The sequence below is a fragment of the Gavia stellata genome, chromosome 10, assembly GCF_030936135.1.
Source record: "Gavia stellata isolate bGavSte3 chromosome 10, bGavSte3.hap2, whole genome shotgun sequence".
NCBI lineage: Eukaryota > Metazoa > Chordata > Aves > Gaviiformes > Gaviidae > Gavia > Gavia stellata.
Window position 1 is genome coordinate 9,536,403 of NC_082603.1, and position 26,110 is coordinate 9,562,512.

At 41.8% G+C, this 26,110-nt stretch overlaps 3 protein-coding genes across 3 annotated transcripts in view; 2 read left to right on the forward strand and 1 right to left on the reverse strand.

Moving 5' to 3' along the window:
- Nucleotides 1-1,596: 1,596 nt before the first annotated feature.
- Nucleotides 1,597-5,553, reverse strand: GLRX2 (glutaredoxin 2). Its single transcript, XM_059821574.1, has 4 exons — nucleotides 5,527-5,553; nucleotides 4,811-4,880; nucleotides 2,868-3,044; nucleotides 1,597-2,306 (listed from the first exon to the last, which is right to left on the reverse strand). The coding sequence occupies exons 2-4, from the start codon at nucleotides 4,871-4,873 to the stop codon at nucleotides 2,187-2,189; spliced, it is 360 nt and encodes a 119-aa protein (XP_059677557.1). The 5' UTR covers nucleotides 4,874-4,880; nucleotides 5,527-5,553; the 3' UTR covers nucleotides 1,597-2,186.
- A 3,895-nt stretch (nucleotides 5,554-9,448) lies between these two features.
- Nucleotides 9,449-26,110, forward strand: part of CDC73 (cell division cycle 73) — a 108,827-nt gene continuing 92,165 nt past the window's right edge. The window contains exons 1-7 of the mRNA XM_059822044.1: nucleotides 9,449-9,593; nucleotides 15,360-15,465; nucleotides 16,473-16,542; nucleotides 17,554-17,616; nucleotides 17,705-17,757; nucleotides 19,560-19,648; nucleotides 21,883-22,099. Of these exons, the coding sequence (XP_059678027.1) occupies nucleotides 9,463-9,593; nucleotides 15,360-15,465; nucleotides 16,473-16,542; nucleotides 17,554-17,616; nucleotides 17,705-17,757; nucleotides 19,560-19,648; nucleotides 21,883-22,099 (729 nt within the window). The 5' untranslated portion in view covers nucleotides 9,449-9,462. The remainder of the gene's footprint in view (nucleotides 9,594-15,359; nucleotides 15,466-16,472; nucleotides 16,543-17,553; nucleotides 17,617-17,704; nucleotides 17,758-19,559; nucleotides 19,649-21,882; nucleotides 22,100-26,110) is intronic.
- LOC104260980 (ubiquitin-conjugating enzyme E2 D2-like) lies at nucleotides 15,639-15,959 on the forward strand (the record flags this gene model as incomplete). The annotated part of the gene is given in 3 exon segments (XM_059821709.1): nucleotides 15,639-15,712; nucleotides 15,714-15,907; nucleotides 15,910-15,959. Coding segments are annotated over 3 exon segments (318 nt in total), but the record flags the coding sequence as incomplete, so codon positions are not given.

The following is a 26,110-nucleotide window of genomic DNA, read 5'->3' on the forward strand; positions in this document are numbered from 1 at the left end:
ATGAGCAGGTATGTCTTAAGTGTAAGTACAGAGGCTTTTAGTGGATAATTTTTAACATTCAGATCCCAGGGCAAGCATTATTTTAAGATAAACAGCTTTGTCCTGGAGACAATGCTAAGCAAAAAATACGGAAATTTTTAATGGCTATTTTTGAGTCCCTCCCCTTTTTTTTTTTTCTCGAGTAGAACCACACTTTTAACTGCCGTATCATGTTTAAATAACTTAAACATAACGTGGCTTTGTGCCATCCAGTAATGAAGGCACTGTCTTGCTGCTACTTTCTATGAAATTATACAAAATTAATGAGAAACTATTTGGATGGGGAGCCTTAATACGGTTAAAAAGAAACATAATTAACCCTTTGAGTGCCTTAAGATGTATCTTCTTTAATAAATGGGCACTCACTTGGATCTGCAGGCATACAGCATGTTTTCTCAAGAGTTGGAATAGAACATTGCCTTAAGTGACAATGCCCTGGGATTTCTGAAACTTTGAACTCAAAGGGTTATTTTAGACTACTGTTTTGGGACTTTTTTTTTTTTTAAAAAACAGGGATCAAAATGAAAAGGTCTTTGAAAAATTCCTTTGCATACTATTATTTTTACATGATGGATTTACCAGCTTTCAGGTGCAAAATTATTGTTAATCTTCTGAGAAAACATTACTGGCCTAAGAATGCTACACAGAGAAAAAGAATGCTTGTTTACCAATGTATGTGCAAAATAAATGGCTTTATTAAGTATAAATTTAGGGAGAGATGCACATATGTGTGTGTTTACCTTGATGAGCGTGTCCTTCTAAACAAAATTTTAATAAGGCAGTGACGAAACTGGCAAAATACAGTAAACCACAATAATAAAAATATGAGGTCAGTGTGTTTAATTAGCTCATTACACATTAAAAATGCACAGTGCAGGCAACTGTATACTAAAGACTTTCTACAAATGATGCAGTTTAAACTTATTTCAAACCCGCATCACAAAAATGAAGCTGTCAAATGATACTCTTAGAGCCCTAGTTATCTGGAGTTGAAGATAAATGTGATGCTTTTTTCCCTCGAGGGGGGAAAAAAGTAGTTTAGGCGCATGCAGTGCTGAAAGCACTAGGAATAACAGGAGTCTTACTCACAAGAAGTGAGTAAAAAAACATTGACTAATGTTTTTATTCTAAACTGTGCACCTTTAGTAGTGTAATGGTCCCTTTTACTGAAGAATGGGATGTAATTTTCTACTTGCATCTGAACTTTCTTGAAATAACCAAGAGTCTTGGCATTGCCTGGTCTGGTTTTGGATGTACATTGTACTGGAACTATTGAATTTTAGACATTTCTTTTAGACATTTAACCGCAAGTTAAAATTGCTAGTAAACTGCATTCTGACTGTAGAATTTAAATATTAAATAAATTCTATGCATATTAGACCCATTTTACTTGGTGTTAAGTTTCATAAGTGTTGGATTGATCATAACATAGTCTGTAGCTGCACAGCTTAGTGACAACGAGCTGTCTGGCTGCCCTAGAAGGATATTCCTGAATGATGCTATATAGATTGTTGCTTCATGGTGCAGAGTGAAGATGAAAGTAGTTCCCTAGCCCTCTAAAGCTGCAAGAATCTTTATTCCCTTCGCTGTAGCAACTGGACATACAGTTTGGTAGCCAGGTGATCAGACACTGAAATGTAAGAGAGGCAGATGTACATACAGCAATATCACTACAAACTTGTTTTGCTTCGTCCTTTCTTCACAATCACAATTTGACATTCAGAGAAGAATTAAATTTAAAGGAACCATTAAGTAAACTGACCATTTATTGTAACTGTTGGAACAAAGCTAGAAAGCAAACTAATTTTCAGGGGAAAAAAAAAAAAAAGGATTATTCTTGTACAGTCTATACTTCTCTGAAGCATCATACCAGGATGTAATAGTAATAAAATGACATCACTATCTCACACTTAGAGCCCTAAGAGTTACATTGTGTTTTTATCACCATTTTGGTTGTAGTAAAGCTGAGGCGAGGACACCAAGTAATGTGCCAAGTCCGTAAAGTCTGTGTCAGAGAATGATCTATGATTCAGAAATCCATGGCTTGCAGCTGTTGAGTCCAGCTGATGCAGTGTATCTTTGTGACCTTCTAACTTGTCTGAAATCCTCTTCATACAAAGGAAGACTAAGCTAAGCCAGATGGCTGTTCAGGATTTTCTTTTCACTTGACATTGATGAACTAGTGGAAGCAGTTTGCCTTCGTCACGAAGCCTTTGAGTATCTGTAGCACCTCCAATAAAAGTCCCATTGACAAACACTCTCGGGACCTATCACGAAAATGAAAATTGCATTAGTTACTTCTTGGAAAAAAAGAGAAAAATCTAGGCAAGCCCAGATGGACTCTAGTATACACACAATAGTTATGTTCTTACATACGTATGTTTAGTATTACTGTACAACTCATATGTTTCCCACCTCTGGAAATACGGAAACTTTGTTCACGTGCACCTCAAAAGTGGTATAAAGTCACTGTATGGGAGATTGTAAAAAATTAAAGTAATTGCGTCAAGTGAGACTATATAAAATTAAGAATCTACAAGTTAAGTCTTAACACAATGGATTAAATATACAAATGAAAACTGACTTTGATACTTCAATTATCTTAGTAGCAGTATGGAAAAGATCACCTCAGAGGGATAGCCAGAGGGTCTCAAGAGGAAGAGACAGTACAGAACCCTTCTGCAGCACCTTGTCTTTAATTTAGAAGCTTGTATCCCAAGTTTACTTGTCTCAAAAAAAATGAAGAACTTGATATGGTCATAACCCATGAGGAACGTGTGTAGTGAAAGTTCTTACTTTGCTTGTTACATGTAAGAAAATACACTTACTGTTCTGCCACCAGTCATCTGTTCAAGAACATCTTGGAACTGACTTCCATTTTTATTCATGTCCAGTTCTACAGCTGTATAACTTATATTCATACCCTCAAAAAGTTTTTTTGCCATTTTGCAGTAGGAGCATGTTGTTTTAGAGAAAATCACCACACAGTTGTCTGAAATAATCTCCTGTATGTTCAAAAGAATGGTCAAGTCAGTGTGCTTTGTTTTTAAGTCAGTGTATTTTAACAGTATCGAACAGTCACGAAAACAAATACAGAAGTTAAAAATCTGCTATTATGATAACAAACACAGAAAAATTACTCTCTGTAAAAGGCTTTCTGGGATATTTTTAACAGGGACACTGGAGGAGTTCCCAGCCATGCTACAGCAATGGCTGGCTACTTCTGAAGAATCTTCCAAACCACTGTATTTTATTCTCAGTTTTTTAAGGTCAAATGAAAAGCTAGTTTAGCTTCTAAGTTTTCCCTATGCCAGGGGAGATACAGACTGGATATTAGGAAAAATGTCTTTACTGAGAGAGTGGTAACACAATGGAATAGACTGCCCAGGGAGGTAGTGGAGTCACCCTCCCTGGAGGTATTCAAGGAGTGTGTGGACGTGGCATTGAGGGACGTGGCTTGATGGGCATGGTGCTGTGTGGTGTGGGTGGTTTTGTTGGTTTTTTGGGGTTTTTTTTTGTTTTTTGTAATGGTTGGACTTGATGATCTTACAGGTCTTTTCCAACCTTAGTGATTCTGTGATTCTGTAACTTAGAGCCACAAGAATCTTGAGGCGAGGAATGAACTACTTGTCTTTAAAAACAAGGAACAGAACAGTGACTTCTATCAAGGCATCTGTCAAGAAGATATCATCACCTGTATGGTGGGTGCAAAACATACCTACCCCACACTTGTTCCGAAGACCTCTATGGTGGCCTAGCACCTCCTTTAGGGATGCATCCCATACTTCCACATCAGAATAAAAATTACTTCCTACCTAACTACCAAGAAAGTCAGACTCTTGACCTCAAAATATGCAGTTGGACTTGGCCAAATCCCAACGAGCATTTGCGCACAAGTGCAGTAGGCAGTGAGGCGCAAGTTCAGTAGTTGGCAGAACCACATGGAAGATAAAGTGACGACTTCTGCTCCACTTAAGCTTTTCAGTAAAAGCTATGCTCTATTCTTTGAGTAGAATACCTGGAATCAGTTAAAACTTAGCAGTATCTAATTTTCAGTAATGCTATGATTATCTTCTTGTGGGAGCAAAGAAACAGAGGAGAGCTGGCATTAACGATGTCTACCAGAAGCCCTGCCGGCACCTATGAAGCTGTGTATGACCTGCACTCCAAAACTGAGCAGAATGATTATGGAGCATGCGCTATGGCTGCCACGCAGTGGTGCCAACCCTGAACCCTCTTTGGCTCTGCAGTCACAGACCTCCTACAGTCTGCCAAACAAGCTGCATCTCCTTGAACTATTTAGTACAACCTTCCCTGTCCGTAAGGCAAACAGGATATGCCGCTGGCAAGCAGAGTGACAAAAAGGGTTCTGAGTGGGAGAGAGAAATACCCCTATTACTTTACTGTAAATTCAAGGTGATTTCAGGCTATCATTTAGTATCAGTGAATTTACTTTAAAAAAACAACTTACTTTTTAAATATTTACTTTACTTGATACCAATCAATTTACAAGGTTTAATCCCCAACATTGATAGCAGTACTGAATTTGAGTAGAGGTCTGAAAGAAACCATAAAACAGATGCAGCCTAGGAAGATCAGGTTCCAGGGCTGTGGATAAACAATGCTGCCAGTATTACTTAATAAACATAAAAATCAGGTTCAACATGCAAAACTATTTACAGAATTTCTTTGCATAAATCAGAAGAGCTTTTAAGTAAATATGGCTTTTAGCAATGTTGAAAGTAAGTTGGAATTGCATAAATAACGTTACCTGTATTTGATTCACAGCAGCATCATTAGACAATCCTGCAGAAGTAGGCAGACTATTCCCCATTCTAGAGCTAAAAAGAAATTGAAGTCAGGTACTTCAGCTTTCAAACAAACGACACATTTTATAGTTCACAAATTAAAGGTTGGCTTTGTACTGTTTTGTTTAAATATTTAATTACATATTAAATAAACATTAATAAATAATAATAATAAATAATTATTAACAAATAATAAATAATAAACATATTAGATAAATATTTAATTCCATATTACATATACGTTTACTTCAGCAGCAATCCCTAGTCATACTAGTTCTTACATGCCTGCAGAAAGATGAAAATAAAGAGATGGGTGTTGCAGACTACAAGAATAACCCAAACGGCTGCCTTTACAAGAGAAATACTGGTTTTCCCCCAGTGATAATACAGATACAAGTGTCAAATCCGAGACGCGGCCGCGGCACCTGCCGCTCTGCTCCCCGGAGGGCCACTCCTCCGAGGACCTGCGTTCAAAGGGCACGAATACGGAAAGCAGGCCCCGTCCCCTCGGGCTCGACCCGGGCCCCAGGTCCCGGCAGCCGACGGAGAACTCCCGCCCCCGCCCCGAGGGGCGCCGCCGTGGCCTCGCACCCACCCACCCACCCACCGACCGACCGACCGACCGACCGACCCACCGACCGACCCACCGACCGACCGACCGACCGACCGACCGACCGACCCGCGCCGCAGCTCTGCCGCCACCCGACGCAGCGCCCTCTGCAGGGCCATGGCTGCCAAGAGGAAGGGGCGGGGCTCCTCCGCAGTCCTCACAGCGGTCCGACCGCGCTCTCAGGCCCCCGCACCGCCTCCCAGCGGAGCGTGGGGCTGACCGTCGCGCCGCCGGTGTCCTGAGGCGGCTTGTGTCAGGCAGCACCGCCCCGCCCCGCCAGGGGGCGGTGGGTCCCTCAGGTGAGGGCGCTGCTGACGGCGGGGTCGGCGGCGAAGGCGGCACGGAGCGGGCTGCCGGGGGGAACGGAGCGCCCCCGGAGCGGGGGAGAGAGCGGTGCGGCGGCGGGGGCAGCTCCCAGAGGCGGTGTTAGGGGGCGAGCGGCACCCGCCCTGCGGCGGCGGGCCCGGGGAGCGGGGGAGCCTGGCGGCCGCGGCGGGGCGGCGTTACCTGTTGGGATACAGGTGGTGACAGACTTTTTCTGAGGAAAAACCGTTCCGGAATTGCGGCGGAGGGGTAGCAAAGACGCTCCGAAGCGCTCCTGGCAGCGGGATGGCGGTTAGGAGAGGGCGTAGAGATGGGGCAGTTTCCCTGGAGGCCCCGGAGTGACTTGTGGTGCGAGGGGGTGGGGGGGTGGTGGTCTCCTGCCTCTTGTGGCTGACTCCCAGGTGCTAACTAAGGTGTCGGCGGTGCCTTTGTCAAATGTAAAACTGATTTTAAATCTTCTCTGTCAGCATTTCTGTCGCCTGCTTTTCTTCACGCTTCTTTCTTGCATTGCAGTCATTCAAAGAGTCAGAAACTCACCCGTGAAACAGGAGCGTTCCCAGACCACAAATAATGTGTGGAAGGATAACGAACTCGTCCTGGGTTCTGGGAAGTTACGCTTGCGGTGTGTTTGACTCATCCTGTAATATCTGGAATGTTTTTAGTGACTCCTGGAAAATTCATTTTCTCTGCCTAAAGAATTAACACATTTGGAGGGTTTACTTTATGTGGGGTGTTGTTTTTTTCTTTCCTCAGGCTGCCTCGTAAGAGCTGTTCGGCAATGTTCTCTTGCTTCACCCCCACATAACTTGCTATGGAGCCTGGACCATGGGTCAAATACGCATGTCCTTGGCAGAGCATACCTATGGAATAGCCTCTGCGTTTTCCCACTGGGATCTGGGCAGGAATTTCTGTATGGCAGAAACCTCTGCCCCTCTCTGTTGAGAGGATAAGTTTTGCAGAGCTGTGTTCTGGATCACTGTTCAGTACTCAGTCCTATGTTTTAAAAAATAGTGCAAGGAAATCAACTAATATGTACTGCTTTGGTTTTGCTCACTTATATATGAAAATGAATGCTGTGTGTTCAGACGTGGTATAGCTTGCTCCTATATTATAAGACTTGAACAATTTTTCTTAGTGTTATTAATTTTAATGAGCTTACCTATGATGTAAAATTGTCAAACTTTTTTGGCAACTTAATTTTTATTTCACGTAAGACATCGGCACAACCTGCTGGACTACAGCTGTGTTAAGCTAGTCATGAAACATTGTATGTGATATACTTTCAGTTTGCTAAATGGTAACACGCTTTCCCATTTCAGGTAATAATGTTCTAGCCTAATCTCCTGCGATAAAGCTGATAAACTCAGATATCTAATGCAGGTGAAAATAGTTTCTCTGACATTTCTTATCAAAACCTGATTTAGTGATAGAAATAATGGTTAATCATCTCACTATGATCCCCAAAGCAAACTGTGGGAACTATTTTGTAAATTCCCATTTAAAACTTCTAGTGAAGACATCCTTGCCTGAAAAAGCAAACCAGAACTATGACGTTTTCTTGAAACATGAAAATAAATTTCTTTGCAGCCATGTGTTGCAGCTGACTATGTACTGCATCATTCATGGCTTACTGAGCGACAGACCACAGCATAACTAAAACGGATGGTCTTTTGTGTTGTTGTAACATAATGACTGTGTATCTTGCTGAAGAAAGCTTTACTTTTAGTCTAGCAGAGGCATGGGATGTGTTTCTTCAGAGGTAGCGCTGGTTTAGGTGATGCAGTGGGGTTTTTGGATGAGATGTAGAAATGGGACTTGGCCCACTGGAAGCATTTCAAGCTCCCTTCCAATTTTTCATGAGCCATAGCTCCAGTAATCATTCCAAATCCAGTCTGAGAAATTATATTCTGTTTATTCATTATGGTTTTGTCTCCTAAATAAACGTTACTCTATACCAGGTTGAAAAATAAATATTGGGAGTAATTGGTATAACTCAACATGTTACTAGGTGTTGCAGTATCTTTGTGCATTAGACTATTTCGATACCATATGTGAAATGTTATCAATAGACTTGTGATATTCAGCACGCGGTGTAGTTCTGTCACACATGGTGATATCGCTAACATCTCGGAACAGGAAATTATATACACTGTTGACTTTCAGTCTGTTCTGTCAGTCTCAGTACGTGCTACTTACAGGAAGAAAAATGGTGCCTTTTGCAGATTTAAAATGGGATGATGTTTTCTGCTGATGTTGTAAAGTGTGAAGAAAATTCTGAGCATCAACGATTAGAATAAGCCACCATGAGAGCTTTCTTCCAGGCCTGGTATTCCCCAGGGGATGCCATTCCCCAGGGGATGCCAGTCTGTCGGGTTCTGCTGTGAGGTACTGCACTCCCAGTTTTGGCACGCCTGAGCGGCGGAGGTGAACCTGGAACGCTGAGGCAGCAGGCCCACGCCTGGCAGAGCCGAGGGGACCTCCGCCCGCCGCAGCTCTGCCGTCGCTCCGCTGGGCAACGGGTGCCAGAGGGGCTCTGCGAAATCCTCAGCTCTGCAGGGTAAAGTAGCATTTGCTCCCCCTTGTTACTGTTTTTTCCTCTTCAGATGCAGAGGCAATAAATATTTTCCTGATCACTTTTTTGCTATGGTCTTTTGATGGTTTATTCCTGTCAGAATTAAATCGCGTTGTTGCGATCGAGAAAGCAGAGATTTTTCTCTTTTATCGTTTTTCCCCCGCCTTTATATGCAGGTTCCAGAAGATTTTCTTTCGAACCCGCAGTGTGGGGTGAGCGCACAGCTTGTGAGAGCCTGTAGCCTGTTCTCTGGAGGCGCGTCTGTCCCTGGGCTGTCCCGGGCGACACCCACCCTGGGCCGCGGTGAAGAGCCGGGCGGGGCGGGGCGGGGCGGCGCGGTGCCCTCCGCCTTGCCGGTGGCAGCTGGCTGCCCGAGCTCCGGCTGTTTCCATGTCAGGAAGGCGCGCTGCTTTCTGTGCCGGGCGCGCGTCAGCCTGACGCCACGGATCGCTCCCTGTTGCGCGCTGATGACACCGACGGGAGCGGGGCCGCAGAAGGCCGGCGGCCACGCTACCGGCCCCGAAAGGCCCCTCACCGGGATGCGGCCCCCTCCTGCAGACGCTCCGGCGGTGACGGTGCTGCCGCGCGCGGACGCGCAGCGCGGTGGAGCCGGGCCGGGCCGGGGGCGGCGCCGAGGACGTTACGCTCCCGCCGCCCGGCGGAGGTGGCTGCGCCCGGCGGAGGCCCCGCGCCGGCGCGCGGAATGGCCGGTTGGTAGCGGCTCTGGGAGCGCGTCTGCCGGCGGCCTCCGTGCCCCCCTCCCCGCCGCCGGCGCTGACGCCCCGGCCTCGCCGCCTGCAGCCACGGCCGAGCCGCCGTGAGGGCGGCGGCGCTTCCCTCGGCTTCCCCGACCGGCCGGGGGAGGTGCCTCCGCAGCGGCGGGGCGGAGCCCCACCCCGCCCAGGCGGGCGCCGCCCTGAGGGCGGGGCCGCGTCGCTCCATGGCAGCGGGCTCGGCGTCGCCCCCTGGAGGCGGCGGCAGCGGCGCCGCTGCTCAGGCGTTCGCGGCGGGCAGCCTGGGGCCTGGCAACTGGCGGCGGGGTCCTCGCGCGGCTGGCGGAGGGGCCGGGCCGGAGCGGAGCGGCGGCGGCCGGCGGCTCCGGAGCGAAGATGGCGGACGTGCTGAGCGTGCTGCGGCAATACAACACGCAGAAGAAGGAGATCGTGGTGAAGGGCGACGAGGTGATCTTCGGCGAGTTCTCCTGGCCCAAGAACGTCAAGACCAACTATGTCATCTGGGGGTGAGCGGCGGGGCCGGGGCGGGCGGCGGGCGGCCGCTCGCCCGGGGAAGGGACGGGCGGGGGGCGGAGGGAGAAGTTGCCCCGAAGTTGCAGGGGAGGGCCCGGGGAGCGGGGAGGGGGGTCCCGTCGCCCTTCGCCCCCCGCTGCGCTGTAGGGAGCGAGGCGGGCGGGGGCGGGCGGCCTGGCTGCCGCCTCCCGGCAGGGCCCCTCGGGAGCGCACCGGGGCCGCGCGCCTCCTCTCCGCCTGGGCGCGGCGAGTTGCCGCCTGCCCGCCGGGCGCCGTGTCCCTCTGGAGGGAGCGTCCGAGCGGCCCGCTCGGCGGCGTGCGGCCGGCACCCTTCGCGGCGGGGTGGGCGATGCCTCCCTCCCCTGCGCTGCCGGCAGCCCGGCCGGGCAGGGAGGTCTCGCCGGTCCCTTCGGGAAGGTTCCCGGGACCCCGCCCGGCGAGCGGCCGTCGGGGGCCCCGGCCCTGGGCCAGAAGAGCAGCGGGGCCGGGGCGAGGCCTTTCCTCGACTCTCGGCGTGTCCGTGCGAGCCGGGGGGGGCCCGGAGGGTCGCAGCGGGGCCGGGTCTTGCAGGCTCATGCGATGAGATGGCAGGAGGCTGCTTCTCGAAGTTTTTCTGGGTTTTGTGTGAAAAACGGGCGTTACGTTTTTACGGTGTTAGTTTATCCGGGCTACTTCTCTTTCCCTGGAGCTTTGTCCTGGTGCAGGAAAGGCAGTGAGGTCCAAACCGACGCTCCCTCTGTAGTTACCTGCGAGCCCTGTTGAACTAAGCAGGCGCTTTGCTCCTCCTCAGCCTGCTTCTAGCTGAGGCCTCTTCCTGGGCTGGACCTAACGCAGGCTGTTTCCTAGTTGTTCTTATCGTAATAAACAAGTAGAGAGTGTGCGTCTGTTGCTTAGATGATTATATTAGGGAAAATGCTTATTTTTAGAAAACGTCTATAAAATGAGGTTTTGTACTTGTTGAATTTTCTAGTACGGTATGTATTGCTTACAATGCAAGGGAGTTCTTCATTCTCCTTTCCTCTGAATTTAGTAGCTGCTTGTTTTTAATGTCCTAACTAGAAGGACTTCAATGAATCTCTTTTAAACCCAAGAGAAAATAATGCTTATTGTTAAATATCAGATAGCGAACGTTTCAGGTACTGATCAAAGAGAGTACAGTATCCTGTGAAGCTTGATGGAAAAACAGGGGAACCTGCAGGTTTCTCAAAAAAGCCCTTGTAGTTCAGCCTATGACCAGGAATATTATTTATTATTTCTTTCTAGTTTTCATAATTATGATATGAATATTAGTATTGATCCAATATCCTGACTTTCAGTTTGAGAGAGGAAGGAAAGAAACCTATTTGTTTATGTTAACTTGTAGATGGATTTTTTTTTTAACTGGTTTTACTTTGCACTCTATTTAAAACTAGAAATGTGCTATTTCATTACCTACTTCAAGCTTTCAGAAACTTGTTTGGGATTTATTTGCACTTCCTGGCTGAATGGGGGATACTGGTAGCTAGACTGAAGAGGAAGGAAAATATTTGCATAAGCAGTTAAGTTTTAAAATTCTTGAAAAGTCTTGGTTCTATTTTTGCTGAGCAACTGCGTAGACAATTGTGGTGGTTTCTCTGCTACAGGTTGCTTTTCCCAAGCAGTAACAAGACAGACAAGTTTCATTGCTGTTCTGTAGGGAACGGAGAAACTGATACGTCAGCCTAAGTCTGCTACTGCTTAGGAGAGCTTGAATTAGGCCCAGAAATTGTTTACAAAAGACAAAAAGACAGCAGCTGGAGAGAAAAACTTTATCATGTACATTAAGGTAGCTTTATCTTCATGGTCAAGAAGGAACTGTGCGTGAACAGAGGATACTCCGAGTGGAACGTCAGCAGTAACCTTGTAATAGCTGTTTGTGTCCTCGCCTCTTGTGATACGTGTGTTGTAGAATTTGGAGTTTTTTTGCGGGTTTGTTTGCTTGAAGTAAATTACTAAATCTTGGTTTAGACCAGTGGCTTCTGAACTTTTGGTAGGATACGTTGGTAGGACTGCTCTCAATTTGCAACATTTCTTGTGAACCACTGCGGAACTATATATGTCTAATCTTTAAATTGAAGACACTGTAAAATTGAGACCAGTTCTGCAAGTCATGCTCAATAGCTTTGGCACCACAGTTTAGGAGCTGTTAATTTATGTAATGGCCAGACGTATGCAGGGACTTAGGAGGAACATTTTGAAAAACTTTTAAGATTCAAAACCTTTTCTATTCGGGTCACTCGATGGGATCCAAACTATGCTTGCAGTGAGCAGTTGTTACTGGCTTAGTCTTTCATGAAGCAAATCTTGATTTCTGTTTTAGGTGTCCACAGGCGCAGTTGCTGTAATTGCATCTCAACTGCCAGTCTGGAGTGAGTAATGCAAGTCTGAACAGCGGTGGTGGCATTCTGTCCCTGCTAGAATTAGAAGTAGTCCCACTAGACATTTAACACTGTGGGTCCTTGAGCAGCTAAGTTAGCAGAAGTCAGCCGTGCTGCCCTGCACTGCCTTCTCTCTGTGCAAGCACAAGTGTCAGGCAGACAGCAAGTTAGTCTGAGGATCTGAGCCAGGTTAAGAGTAACCTGAAAGGAAAAAAAAAGAGGAAATTAATTTTAGTCCAGGTCAGTTTCCAGATAATCATTATATGAATACCTCTGCTGGCACACGAAGAAGCCTAGATGGTCTAAGATTAGGGGTTTCATGTGTTTTGATCTGATGGCTGATCTGTGGCCCCTGAAGGGTGATTACAGAATGTGTTTCAAAACCAAAGGAAGGAATCAATCTAACAGAGAAACTTACTTGCTTTGTTTACCCAGCAGAGGGGCTTGTATGCACAGCTGAGAAGTTTTTAAACAGTGAGCAGCTGGTCATGGGTATTGTAATTTGTGTGATACTCTGCATGCCTAGTCTTGTATTTTTAAAGATCGCTGCTTTCTTTTGTGGATGAGACACAGGCCTCTAGTACCTCTATAAAATTCATGCTTTGAAACATGAAAGAGGAAATAAAGCAGTTAAAAATGAATAAACTCCTGGCGCCCACAGGTTGAGGGTGAATGGGTGAGCTGGAAATAAATTTCTGGTGTTAAAAACAAGCAGGTAATACTTTCTCTCTTGTATTATGTAAACATTTTCTCCAGTTTTTAAGCTTGAGTTCTATTAAGAGATAAAAGTCTTAATAACTATTAAAGCAACGATATAAGTACTGGGCTTTTTGAGGTCTGAATGTTAAGAATTTAATTTTTGTCTTAAGTAATTGATGCCATTACTAAATATGGGAAATAAGAGAATTAATTTCTTTTGCTGCTTTGGATGTTTGTAAATTGAGCAAAGTAAGCTACCTTCAGATCAGCTTGCTTTTAGTTCTCTGTTTATTGAGCAGGTTCTTTCTGTCTGGAAAGTCTGAAAGGAACATAAACCGGTGCTGAAATGTTGGCTTAGACTTAGATTTTTTCATTGTATACAACTGCTTGTCCATCTGACGCTTTCCCTTTAATGTGCAATATCTTGTCCTCTTCATAAAATGTCCTCTTACAACCATAATGAGCATGGGGATTTCTTGTGTGTGTGGTTTAAGTGATGAAGTACCAGCTGTGCCCTGCTGAGCTTTGGCAATGCCTGTGGCTTTGTAATACTGTATTTTCAAATTAATAGATAACCATTCAGTAGTTGTTTTCTAAATTATGCCATTTAGTGCTAAATAGTGTAAATAAAAACTTGAATAGATGACCAGCTGGACTTCTTATATAATGTTCAGTGGATAAGACACACTTCAAAGAAATAATGAGTTATTGTGAAGTGAGATCTAAAATGTTCGTTTTAAAATGAAGTGACAACCGTATCATGTGACATAGAGTTCACTTCAGAGCCAAGTCTGTGTAGAGGAAGCTTTTGTTTCTACCAGTGCTCTGAATATGTTTAGATACCACCTCACCAAAGATAGCAGTGAAACAGTAAAATACTCAAACAATTCCTTGCTGAGGAATCCAGTTCTGTTGGCTGTACTTGTGAAGCCAACTTTTGGCTTCTTAGCAGTTGAAAGATACTATGTCTCTTCCCTTTCCACTCCAGCAACAAAATGTACATGCACACCCCCACCCCATGCAGACTAAATTTTTGGAAGGAAGAAACAGTGGTAGAAAGATCCTTTATTCTACCATTCTCCCAGTATTTCCAATCACTTCTCTCTGCATGAATAAAGGTATATTGGTTTTCTCAGGCATCATTATGCAGTAAGGTTGAAAACATTACTTTCTAGTAATGAGTTCTGAACAGGTTATTGGACGCTTGCGATCTAGATAATTTCAGAAAAATAATTGCAAGAAGAGCAGTAGTGGCATTATATCCACAGTATGGAGAAAACAGACTTACGCTTCTGTTGCATTTAGTAGATGATTATGTAGTTCTTTCAGGTTAAAGTTATGGTTGAGTATTTTCTATTTCCTCTCCTCTCAGTGAGATTGGCACTTCAGCAGTGAGTCTTTCGATGCTGATGGTGAGCCGTGAATAAAGCCACTGTACTTGGAGGGAAAACTCCTTCTTATGGTTTTAATGCAAGTGTTTCTTCCTGAAGTCTCTGGTTTGATCAAAAGTCTGTGCCAGTCTTAAATTTTACAGTATTGGCCTTGTTTTCTGGTGGGTCATCTTCCTCAGGCTTTGGGATGAGCCGGCTGGCTGGGGACAGGGACTGGGCGGTGGGGGGAGCCCTGTCCTGCCTGGAGCTGGGGTCTGGCAGGTCCCAGCTCTGGGTGGTGGAATGGCTGGTCTCCTTGGTTTCCTGGTCCTGCTGCGGGCTGTGAAACTGATGGGAAGGTCCGTTTCTCAGAGCAGTTGAAGTATTTAGGGAGTAGGTTTTGTTTTGAAACTGGGACAGGCATTGCTTCCCCTACAAAATCTTCTAGTAATATCATAAAGGGGTGAATGTGTGCGTGAGGAGGGAATTATGTTCGATGCTCACGGGGCCGAGCTGAAACTATGTTTTTTATTTGGCCTTGTTTTGGGGGATTATTTTTTCAAATTGTTACACAGAACAGATTCCTTTTTAGACTTAAAAGGCACCTCTTTCAAAGAAGCTGTTTTGAAGATGAGATTAAGCTTGATGCTGTCATGTTGCTCTGAAGCGGTCTGACTTCAGCATGGGAGTTAATTGTGATTTTATAGTCTGATTTGGTTTTGGTAGTTTTGTGTGCAGTTAGTTTCTGGTCACCCCCTGTTTTGATCTTTCGGCACCATTTTGAACCTTTTGCTCTCTAGAGTTCACAGAATTTGTTCCGAGTTCTTCGCTGTGCTTTCTCTAGTGGTGAAAATTCTGTCCCGTTATAACTGAAGAGCACGTAATACTATTTTTTTTCATTGCAGTTCAGTTACGTTTCTCTAGCTGTTCCAAATAAGGTATATGGTTCCTTTGATAATCAGAATAAATATATTTGCGATGTGGGAGAATGTGTTCGTACGGTTTGCCAAGTCTTGCTTCTTGTATGTTCTTGCAGTCTCTTTACTGAACAAATCATAAAAACAGTCCAAAATAATCCAAAGTAAGAGCTGGATGGGTTGTAAAATATACAACCCTCTCTCGTATTTGTTAACACAATTGATAGTTCACTAGTTTGGCAATTGCCTGATGATAATACTACCTCTTGCTTTTTGAACTGTCATCTGGAAAGAAAAGAGAATTTTGCTAAAAAGTGTGTGCATGAGACAGAGATGGAGAGGTTAAATGTTAAAATCTTTGTTTCATGATTTTACAGGACAGGGAAAGAGGGCCAGCCCAGGGAATACTACACTTTGGATTCTATCTTGTTCCTGCTCAATAATGTGCACCTTTCACATCCTGTTTATGTCCGCCGTGCTGCAGTAAGTAGACCATATAAAATTTTATTTTGTCTTGTTTGTGATAAGTAATCTGTGCATAGTTATTTTCGGGGAACGATAGTAGCGTTTAAGTGTATGAATTTGGCTGGGGAAAGGGAAAAAGATAGGCAGTAAAGTGTGTGTGTTTAAAAAAGAACACCTCTACGTAAGCATCAAATGACACTCCCTGTGAAGGTGGAGTATTTTTCTTGACCATTCACTTCCCAACAGATTATTCCTTCAAACCACCAGGTTGCGTTTACAACAAGAGTCTGTCACCCAAATATTAACAGTAATGGCAGCAGCATTTCGCTTGATATTCTGCAGTCACAGCTGTCTCCAGCACTGACTATTTCAAAAGTACTTTTGTCCATCTGTTCTCTGTTGTGCTATCCCAATCTGGGTGATCCTTTAGTGCCTGAGATTGCAAGGATCTACAAAACAGAGGAAAGTACAGCAGAATAGCTTTGGAGTGGACTCAGAAGTATGCCATCTAGTTAATGAAATTATTGGATGAGCACTAAAAATAAATATAGGGGAACTCTGAAAGAGAAAGTACTTTTGATTTGCATTTGCCTGCTTTCTGTCAGCCCATGCTTCATCTCTCCCTGTGCCACATGGTTACCTGATACAGCAGTGCTGGTGTGTAGTACATGCTTGGAACAACAAAATTTAAATACTCTATTTCTGCCTACCAACATTAACTCCTGGCAGAGAAATGTGTGTGTTTAAAAGCTAGGTCTTAATCTTATTTGCAAGTTTGAAGTGCAGGAGGAAAAAGGCTGTCCTCTCGTTCAGTTTTATAGCAGACAGCGTGTTTCGTTTTGTGTAGTTGAACATCCTCTAGGAAGTAATTGCATTTTTAAGCTTGATAGTTATGCTTTCTTGGGAGGCAGGACATGTGTGCCTGTCTTTGTGTGAATGAGTAGTTTTCAAGAAAAGTGAAAAATCTTCGGCAAGAGACTTTCTGGGGGAATAACAGTTTAATGTCAAGTCTGCTGTCTTTTCAGACTGAAAACATTCCTGTGGTAAGAAGACCTGATAGGAAAGATTTGCTTGCATACCTAAATGGGGAAACATGTGAGTGATGCTTTCTTTTAACTCGGACACATAGTGCACTTTACTGCTTCATATTTATGGGACAAGTGAGGGGTAGGAGGGGGAAGATGGTTAACTATGGTCAGTTTGCAGCTTAGCTGAATATGTTCAAACTTCTCAAAGTTAGGATTTCTTTCATTTTGTTCTAAACTTAGCTATTTTTATGGTGCTTAGATAGGAGCTGCATTCCTACATGCCTGTTTAGAAGTGAGCTACTTTTTTGTTATTATTAACATGCTTTGGTGAATAGTTATGTGTTAGAATGCTTAGCGTTTATATTTTTTTCCTTCTCTAGACTGTGGGAAACTTTGAGTAGTGCATTGATCTTGATGGAGTAAGTGTGTGGGATAAAATCTTCAGTATAATAAAATATATCAAATCACTGCTTTGTCAGTCTGGCAGATTTACCTGGTATTCCATCATCTTAATTTTTTTTTTAACAGTAGTCAGAGAGAAGAGGTTTCTCTGAGAGAAAGATAAATATGGCTTACTTTTGTAAGTTGCTCTATTTTGTAGGTGGTCTTAGAATTTTAAGTATACTGGAATATGAGATTATTTCTGTAATATGAGCAGTAAACCATTTTTAATATATATTTTAAAGGGGCCAGCAGGTTGTCTTTATTCCAAAAACTAGACAAACTAGTAGATCTTGATTCCAGGTTATAAAGTAATTATCTTTGTGACTCTGTTTTCTTTTATGTGGTATACACAGATCATAGAATCAATGACTAATTTATATTGGAAAGGACCACAGGAGGTCATCTGGTTCAATCCCCTTTTCAAAGAAGGGCCAAATGACCCTGAGCAACCTGATCTAACTTCATATTCAGTCAGGTTCTGAATATCACCAGTTCCAGTGTTTGATCACCTTTGCTACCTAATATCTAGTTAGAATTTCCATTGTTGCAATTTATCTGTTGTCCTTCTTCCTTTTATACTTAAATACTTTTGCAAATCTTTTGTACTTAAATGAAATGTTGTGTTTGATTACAGCAACCTCCTCAAGTATAGACAGAAGTGCTCCACTTGAAATTGGCCTTCAACGGTCCACTCAAGGTACAGTTTAACTAAAAAATAACTTTAAGGTTTTTTTTATGAAAGTCTACTACAATCTTGCGTTTTTAATGTCCTCTTTTTCTTGTAGTTAAAAGAGCAGCAGATGAAATATTAGCAGAAGCAAAGAAACCAAGAATAGAGGTAATGACAGTAACTGTCATCAATACAAATTGGGGGTGGTGGTAAATTACAGTATTTATCTGTTTTTGTAGCAATTCAGTTGGGCTACCTATCCTCTGGGTACACACAGTACTTCTGTTAGTGTGAATGTGAACTGGAAGGAGTTAGAATCTAAGCCTCTGATTTAAACTTGGAATTTCATTTGCTAGATGTACATTGCAGTATGAAAGGGGAAATCTTGACCACATGTCTCTAAGTACCTGTTGCATTATAACCTGTCTGCTAAGAGCTATGGGATTGGAATAAAAGTGCTGTTTAATGACTGATTACGGTTATTTGCCATCCATGAGTTGGCATTATAACTTAAATGCCAGTCTTATCTCTATCAATGGATAATTATTTGTTTTACCTGCTAGTTTAGTCTCTTTATAGTAGTGTATGAAACTGTCTCTGATTACTATTTTCTGAAGCTGTGTCTTAGGTAATTAATTTAACAGTGTATTTTCACAAGTACCTCTTGAATAGAAGCAACGTGACTAGTTATTACACACACTGTATTGCTTAACTCTGACTGACTTAATGACTTACTGTTTTTCTTGATTTTTTATTATTGTTTTCTTAAAAAACTATGTTCAACCAGTCGTCTCCTCTATGAGTTACAATAAATCTGGCTGTATATATTTTCAGAGTACTGAGGCTTTAGATTTCTTCTTAGAAGAAGAGTTATCAAAATAGATAAATTCCCTTATTCCAGAGTTAGATTTGAACATTGTTTGTGGTTAGCTATAACTTCATAAGAATCGTAAAAACTTCATGCATTCTTAATGACACATGAGCCTATGGTTGCTGTGAGATGACCTATTGGTGATCTGTAGATTTTTATTCTACATTACCGTATGTGTTTGCAATGCCAGTATGTTTTGAAACTGTAGATCTTCACCTTCATGATATGGAGAATCAAGAATTCTGCATATGAGCCTAATGAGCTTATGGCCATCTTCTGTTTGTTTTGTTGTTGGTCTGGCAGCTCAGAGTCTATAAAGTCTGTTTTAAGTTATTCAGAGATGGTCTTGGTGTGGAGATTCCATGTCTGTCCTGATACATGGACATGACTGCTTTTGCTGTGCTTCAGCCTTTCCAAACAGCCTTTTAGCAATAGGACAGGCTTGATGCTGATGTAAGTTTCGTGGGGATATCAGACAGATTGAACACAAGTGGTACCAGCATGAAGAAACTGAAAAGATGGCATAAAATTACATCTCTCTACTGTTCTCTCAAATTACATGTCTGTCTCAAATCTGGCTTGAGTAACTAGAGGCTTCCTTAATCTTAACTTGTTTTTTATATTTACTAGGAATGCAGTTGATAAAAGTTCTGCATCAAGATATAACAGTTCTGAGCAGTTCTTTTCTTTAACAACGTGACTGATAAAATATCTGGGCAAATTTGGGTGTCTGATGAATTTACCTTAAATATGTATTTGTGTATATGTATTTTTCTACCTGAATGTGTGCATTGTTTGCCAGCTTGAAGTTCTCTGACTGATTTTTCTATTGCTCTGAATTGTTGTCTGAGCAAGGCTCTTTATGAGGGAATGGTAGTTTCCTTTTCATTATTTTAATTATACACTGTGGTTCTTGAGAGGAAATTTCCAATAGCTGTACAGTGAACACTAATACACAGTTCAAAAATACTTGGAAATAAAGATTGTCCTTGCAAATGTAAAAAAAAAAAATTCTGAATAGCTTTAGTTCTAGTTGTATTTATTAAAGAAAACGCACAAAAAGTTAAACATTACAATTAAACATTACTGTTACTGCTAGGATGAAGAGTGTGTGCGCCTTGACAAAGAGCGGTTGGCAGCTCGGTTGGAAGGACATAAGGAAGGTATCGTGCAAACGGAGCAGATCAGGTATGAATACTTCTTTTTCTTATGGATAATGCTTAATTAAAGGACTGATAACAATTCTCGTGCTGGTCAAGACACCCAGTTTTACTTCTTTCCAACAGCTCTCAGTGGAAGTCTCCCCTCCTTAGGTACTGTTATCAGTAATGTTTGGCAGAACTTCATGCCTGGTCAGACTCCTGTTCTTGAGTGGAATTTCAGTTGTCATGGCATGAGATTTGGTTTGTCTTGAGAAGTGAGCAGACAGTTGTCTCTTCCTCTTGCCAAGTCTGCCATTTTTGCTTTCTTCTGCCATGGTGTTTATCTAAGCACGAGCAGAACTACAAGGGGAAGCTGATTATATATCTGGATTTCAAAGAAGAATACCCCGTATTGAGGAATGTCTTACATGCAAAAGGAGGAAAACATTGTGAGAACAGATCAAAGGGTAACACAACCTTTATTTTGATTCCTTACAGAGGTGAGCTTCTTGCCTCTGAAGAGGCAGTAGACTGCCAGAGGATAATGCACTGTCATTGCCATGAGTAGTAATCAGTGTTCAAGTGCTTAAAAACTTGCCTATCACCTTTCTTTTTCTGTTGTATCCATCCAGAATTTTACTGAGAATGACAGCTGGTTTTGAGTCTTACACCATATCTTCCCAAAGCCAGGCAGAAATGAAATTATTGTGAGACCTTGTTGATGATAGGATCTTGGGCTTAGTGGGATACCAGACTCTAGTAGTTCGTTTTCAAATACCTGAGTTCAGAAGTCTTAAAATAAAGTTAGCTGCTTAATTTCTTTAGTTTTTCGGGTCTCATAATGCAAAGTGGGAGTTATGCTTCCAACACTTAAGGTGTATGAGTATGAATTAACATACTGCTTTGTCTGCATTGGATTTTGTAAATAAGTAGTTTCACTTGATAGACCAACTGCGTTCTTGAGAAATTTATTTCTTGAGCATAAACAATACTCTGAATGCTTGTCTGCCCTTTAGTGGGATTAAATTTATCGGTTAGCCTTGCAACAAATTAATATAGCCAAGTGAGGCATTTATAGAATCCATAATTCACCTAACCACGTGAAAAATACATCTTTTGGATATCTTCTTCCTCTCTCTCTCATATAGGTGTACTTAGAAAGAAAGTATAGGCAAAAAAGGAAATCTGATTGTCATACCTGACTTAAAATCAGAAACTCCTAAGGATCAAAAAATCAAAAAGTACACACATTGTTTCTTTTGTATAAACTAATAATTTGGATACTAGCTTGAGTGTATCACAAGTTTTGTTTTGGAGTTGTGAGACAATGCTGCAGTGAGGATTACTGAATATTTATTCATAATTACTTCGCATTCTGTACTTACAGATTTTTATTACTGAATGTTAAAGACCGCCCTTTTAAAAGTACAGGCAGTGAGTTTGAACTCTGTGCTTTTCACTGCTGTTACTTTGTTTAACAGCAACACAAAAAAGTTCCCTTACCAATAGCTTAGTTGTAAAAGGAGAGTACTTCACAATCAGGAATTGTATTAATTTTTCAATGTAATCTCAAAAAAAATAATGTAAAATTGAATTGGGTATGTGCAGTTAGGATTGTGCACTTCAGTCCTTTTTTTTTTCTTCAGCTCACCCGCAAAACAATAGGGCTCACTGTTTGGCAATCAAATTCTGTGTTTACAATTAAAAGCAAACAGATAAAGATGTTGCACTCTTGGACTGAACTGAACTACCTCAAACACAGATTAATGTGGACAAAGTTACTACCATCTGTTGTTTGCTTGGCCTACGTGCTCTGAAAAGGTAACTCATCTTCCAGGTGGCCAAGTCCACGAAACAGCACCTCAGCCGAAATTTAGATTAATGCTTTGAAAGCCTCAAAGCAGCCAGGGATTGATTGGCTGGACACAAAATTGTAATCCACTAAAAATAACGGGGAGCTGAAATTCAGATGATGTTGTAAATGAAGTGTTAGTCCTGATGCTTTACGTTTGCAGTCTTCACTTCTGCTTGTTGTAGTTGGGATTTTTTGATGGTTTTTGTGCTAATACTGAGATGGAGTCTTTTGTCAGAAGCTTGATTCTCATGCCCGAAACAGCAATGCCAAGCTCATGTAATTTTCAAGTATGTGTAAGGTGGCTATTTTATAATTCACAGCATAGCCATAAACTTCAGGCAGGATAAAGTTAGTCATTCACAAACTCTTTCAGAAGAATTGTTTGTGCAACTATTCAGTCTCTTCTCTTATTTTTGCTCATTTAGGTCTTTGTCTGAAGCCATGTCAGTGGAAAAAATTGCTGCTATCAAAGCAAAAATCATGGCAAAGAAAAGATCCACTATCAAAACTGATCTGGATGATGACATAACTGCTCTTAAACAGAGGAGTTTTGTTGATGCTGAAGTGGATGTAACCAGAGATATTGTCAGCAGGGAGAGAGTATGGAGGACAAGAACTACAATCCTACAAAGCACTGGCAAGGTAATGTTCTAGATACCAAGCTATTTTTATGATCCAAATGACAAACTGCTTTTTCTCTTTTCTGCATCTCTAGCTTGTTAACTATAGATGACTGGGGGGATTATGCTTAGTGGTCTAGGTAAAGGTAGGCTTTGAAGGGCTGTTGGCATAGTGGCAGAAGAGTTCATTCTTATCTTATTACAGTAAGCCTAAAATGTATCTCAAAATACTTGCTTTGGCCATTTAAAAGATACCAAGTAATCGCTTAATTCGTCTTAAACAAAGCTGGCTTGAGCCCTACAATTGGGAGGATTGTATGAAAGTACGTGTGGGTTGGAAACAGACAAAAGTGAAGAGTAACTGATAGCAGTAGCAACATGTGTACATTGGAAGTCCAAAGGCTGCTAATCTGTGGAAAACATCAAAGTAAGGAGAGAAAATGCTAACGTGAACAAAACCAGGAAGTGTTACCATGAGGAGGCTTTTCTGTATATTTTTGTCCCTTCATACTCCTTTTAATCCTTGTCTTTAGCTGTGCTTGGTTATGTGCCACCCAGAATATGGTTGCAAGCACAGTTGACAGCTTGCTCTCTTTGGACCGTTAGACGTTCTTTATTGCAGTGATACTTAGCACTAAATTTCTGAAGGAAACAGTGGGTCAATTTCTAAAAGACTGCAAAAGTCTGTTTTCCTGAGGTTATTGTCAAATTGCATCCTTTGCCTTTGCTACTTCGTTCAGTACTGTCACAGAAAAATGAAGTTTAGAAGTAAATGTGGTCCCAGTTTTCATTTGTCTTAACAGTATTTTACATAGTGCTCGTTTTCACAACCTGGCCTCATGGCATTAGTGGTAGAATAATTTCATTCCTGAATTATGGGGTAATTATTAGGTATGTGGCATGTACCTGCATGCTACATGCAGAGTGAGTGTTACTTCTTTAAGTCTATGAGATTTGTAGCAATCTCACTGCTGAACAGTTGATAAATTAGTAAAAGCCTTTAACGTTTTAGTCATTGGAAATGTTTATACGGAAGGAATCTGGGTAGCTTTTCCACCTTTAGCGAGTCATTCATGGTGTTCATACCTTTACATGTCTTCTAAGGGAAACTTGCAAAGAGTTGAATGTTATATTGCAGTATCCTTGTAATAGTGAGATGAGGTAGTCATTTTAAGCCAAACATAACACAGGGAGAAAGACAAGAAATAAGAGATCAAGTTTGTTCTTGGACTCCAGCATGCAGTTGCTTTGACTAGCCTGGCAAATATAACAGGCATAATAGCAAGTCTTTGTTTCGGTTCGTGCAGGATTGCAGGAGCATTCTTGATAGCATGGACAGAAACCATCGAATGTTAATGTTTATATTTTTGTACAAGTAACAGTGAAAGTAAGTAGATGGGGAAACATCACTTGTTACAGAGGGCTGTGATTTATCCCAGAACAACTCAAGGTTCTTTGTTTGTAGGTTGGTTGGGAGGCGGTTTTGGTGTGGGTTTTTTTATTTTTCTTTTTTTTTCTTCTTTTAAGAACCTTTGTGAAGACTTTCTCAAAAGTTGTTAGGAAACTCAGATATGTTCTCTCGGGCAGATCATGCCTTACCTACTTGCCTGTTCATTTAAAGAATTTTGATCAGGGAAGCATGATAGCCCTCTGCAAATGCTGTTTTGACGTCTCAGTATGATACTTGAATTGCTAATGTGCCTGACAAATCTATACCAAGTATACAGTGAAAATTTACAATAAAAAGAATTATCTGCAGTCTCTTGAATCCTTCTAGAATGTTTAAATATAAAATTGACTTCAACAGTAGTTTACGTACCATATAGTGTCTGACTTTTTAATATCTGAGCTCCTTTAGAATTCCCAAGGGAACGGTGACAAAAGTGTGAGCACCCCAAAATGTCAATTTTATTGTTTCTTTCCAAAAGTTGTTTCAGTCTATGAGGCAGCTCCTGAAACTCTCTTCTCCCCAGAGAAAAACTCCAGCGAGTGAACTTTCCCAGTGTTCTCTGTAGTAAACAAAGATGCAGAGATAGCTTAAGATGCGAAAGGAAAACACTAGGAAGATCAGGCCACAGCAAAAAGAATCTGTTATCCTTAGCTTTCTGGCAGGTTTCCTCTGATTTTGATGTGTTTGAAAAAAGTACTGATTCCTTCAGCAAGATGCTTCTCAAAACTCTATGTAGATGGCAATAATCTTAACTATATTTATGGAGTATTTACTGTTTCTTCTTTTGGACACATTTTCTGGTTCTGAAGTTTGCTTTTAACTTCAAATAGCCTTTTTTTGCTTTATGGAATGGTTCCAGGATTTTTTTAAAGCCTCCAGTGATGTAGTGTTCTTTTTTAACATCTTTAAGTTTTCATGATACTTGCATTCTGCACTTTTAGATGCTGCTTTTCCTCATCTTTTGATAGCATCTTCATTGTTACGTAGCTCCCCTTGCTGAAATAAAATAGTGATGGATTTTTTTCCTGGCTGTAGGGTGTTTGTGGTTTTTTTTTTTTTGTTTCATTTACAAGAATGTTTGAATGTTTGCTTGTTTTGTTTGAATTTGAGTGCATTGATACTCCTGTTGTAGAATATTCTTCAGCAGCTGCCTCTCTAAAGTAGGTACTATGGACTAAATCAAGAGACGCTTTTCCGTTTATGACTACTTAGGCCAGTTGCTCCAAGAAGCAATTGCTTATGATAGCTAAAGAATCAATCATGGCATCACTTCTCTTCTTGACACTTACCCAACCTACAAAGTAACTGTCATCTCTCATAATTACCGTTCTCTTCTTTGGAAGTCTCTGTACTGTCCCATTCCTATTGGCAATATAGCCCTAATGCTCTAATGATTTGGGACATGTTATCATTCATTTACTATCATTCGTTGGTTGTCATTCATACTTTATTTGACTCTAAGCTTTCTATAATGCATCACACACGTCCTTTATCTGTACGACCCCCTCTGTTACCCTCTTTTACTCAGATGTTGCCTTGATCCGTGGCTCTTTTTACTGATTTTTGTGAGCCTGCTATTGTTTGTAAAATCAGACGTTTCAGTTCACCCGTCTTCTTTTGTTTTTAAGATTTCTAGAATTCGCATTTGTCTGCTTGCTTATTTTTATGGTTTGCATAGAACTTTTTGTTGAGGTATTTTGCCATAGTTTTCTGACCGATTATTATGGAGTTCTACCTTCTTTTGGAAATACCGTGTTTGATTTAATTGCCAGTGGATGAGTCATCCTGCACTATCTGTTTTCAACATCTGTTGGCCTTCCTCAAGTCTGTAGTGTAGTCTTCTAGATTTTATGAAAAATGTGACATTTTTGTGTAATCACTTTTCAGAGCCAAATTGCATCTGTTTAGACTAAGGTTTTTTTCTTCTCATAGTAGCTTAATTTTACAACTGTTTGGGAGGATATATTGTTAAAAGCCATTTAGTTTCAGGTTGACTAAAGAAAGGCATGCAACATAACATTGCTGTTTTGGTGAGTCTAACCAACTGAAAATTTAGTCAGATTTCAAAAGCGATAAAAGTACTTGATGCTAGAGCTGCTTCTGAATTCCTTTACCATTCTTTTAACAGTCACAGTTGTTGGGGGCGTTAAGAAATAAATCTCTTCTGTTTGTTCTCACTCTTCATGCAGTCCAGTTCTCATTCTTAGTCTTCACAAATACATACAAAAATCAGGGTAAGGGAATTGCCATCTTCAGACCCAGTACCGCTGGATATGCTGGGGGGAGACAAGCAGTACAGGTGTAGGGAGAAAAGTTTAAAGAAGAAAAAGTGGAAATTATTTAATCTGTAGATTGATATTTGGACAAGGTGTCTTGCCGCTGTAAGTGTCTCACTGCTTTTTTTTTTTGGTGGCCTTTTTTGTGTAAAGCAGACATAATAACTTCATATGCTTACTTACATCATTTTAGGATGGGATGAATGAGTTCTTGATGACGTGGTCATGCTGTTGACTATGAAACCCGTTTCTGGAGAGCAGCTTAAGTTTGTCAGATTTTTATATATGTTAAATCAGTTTGAACTGA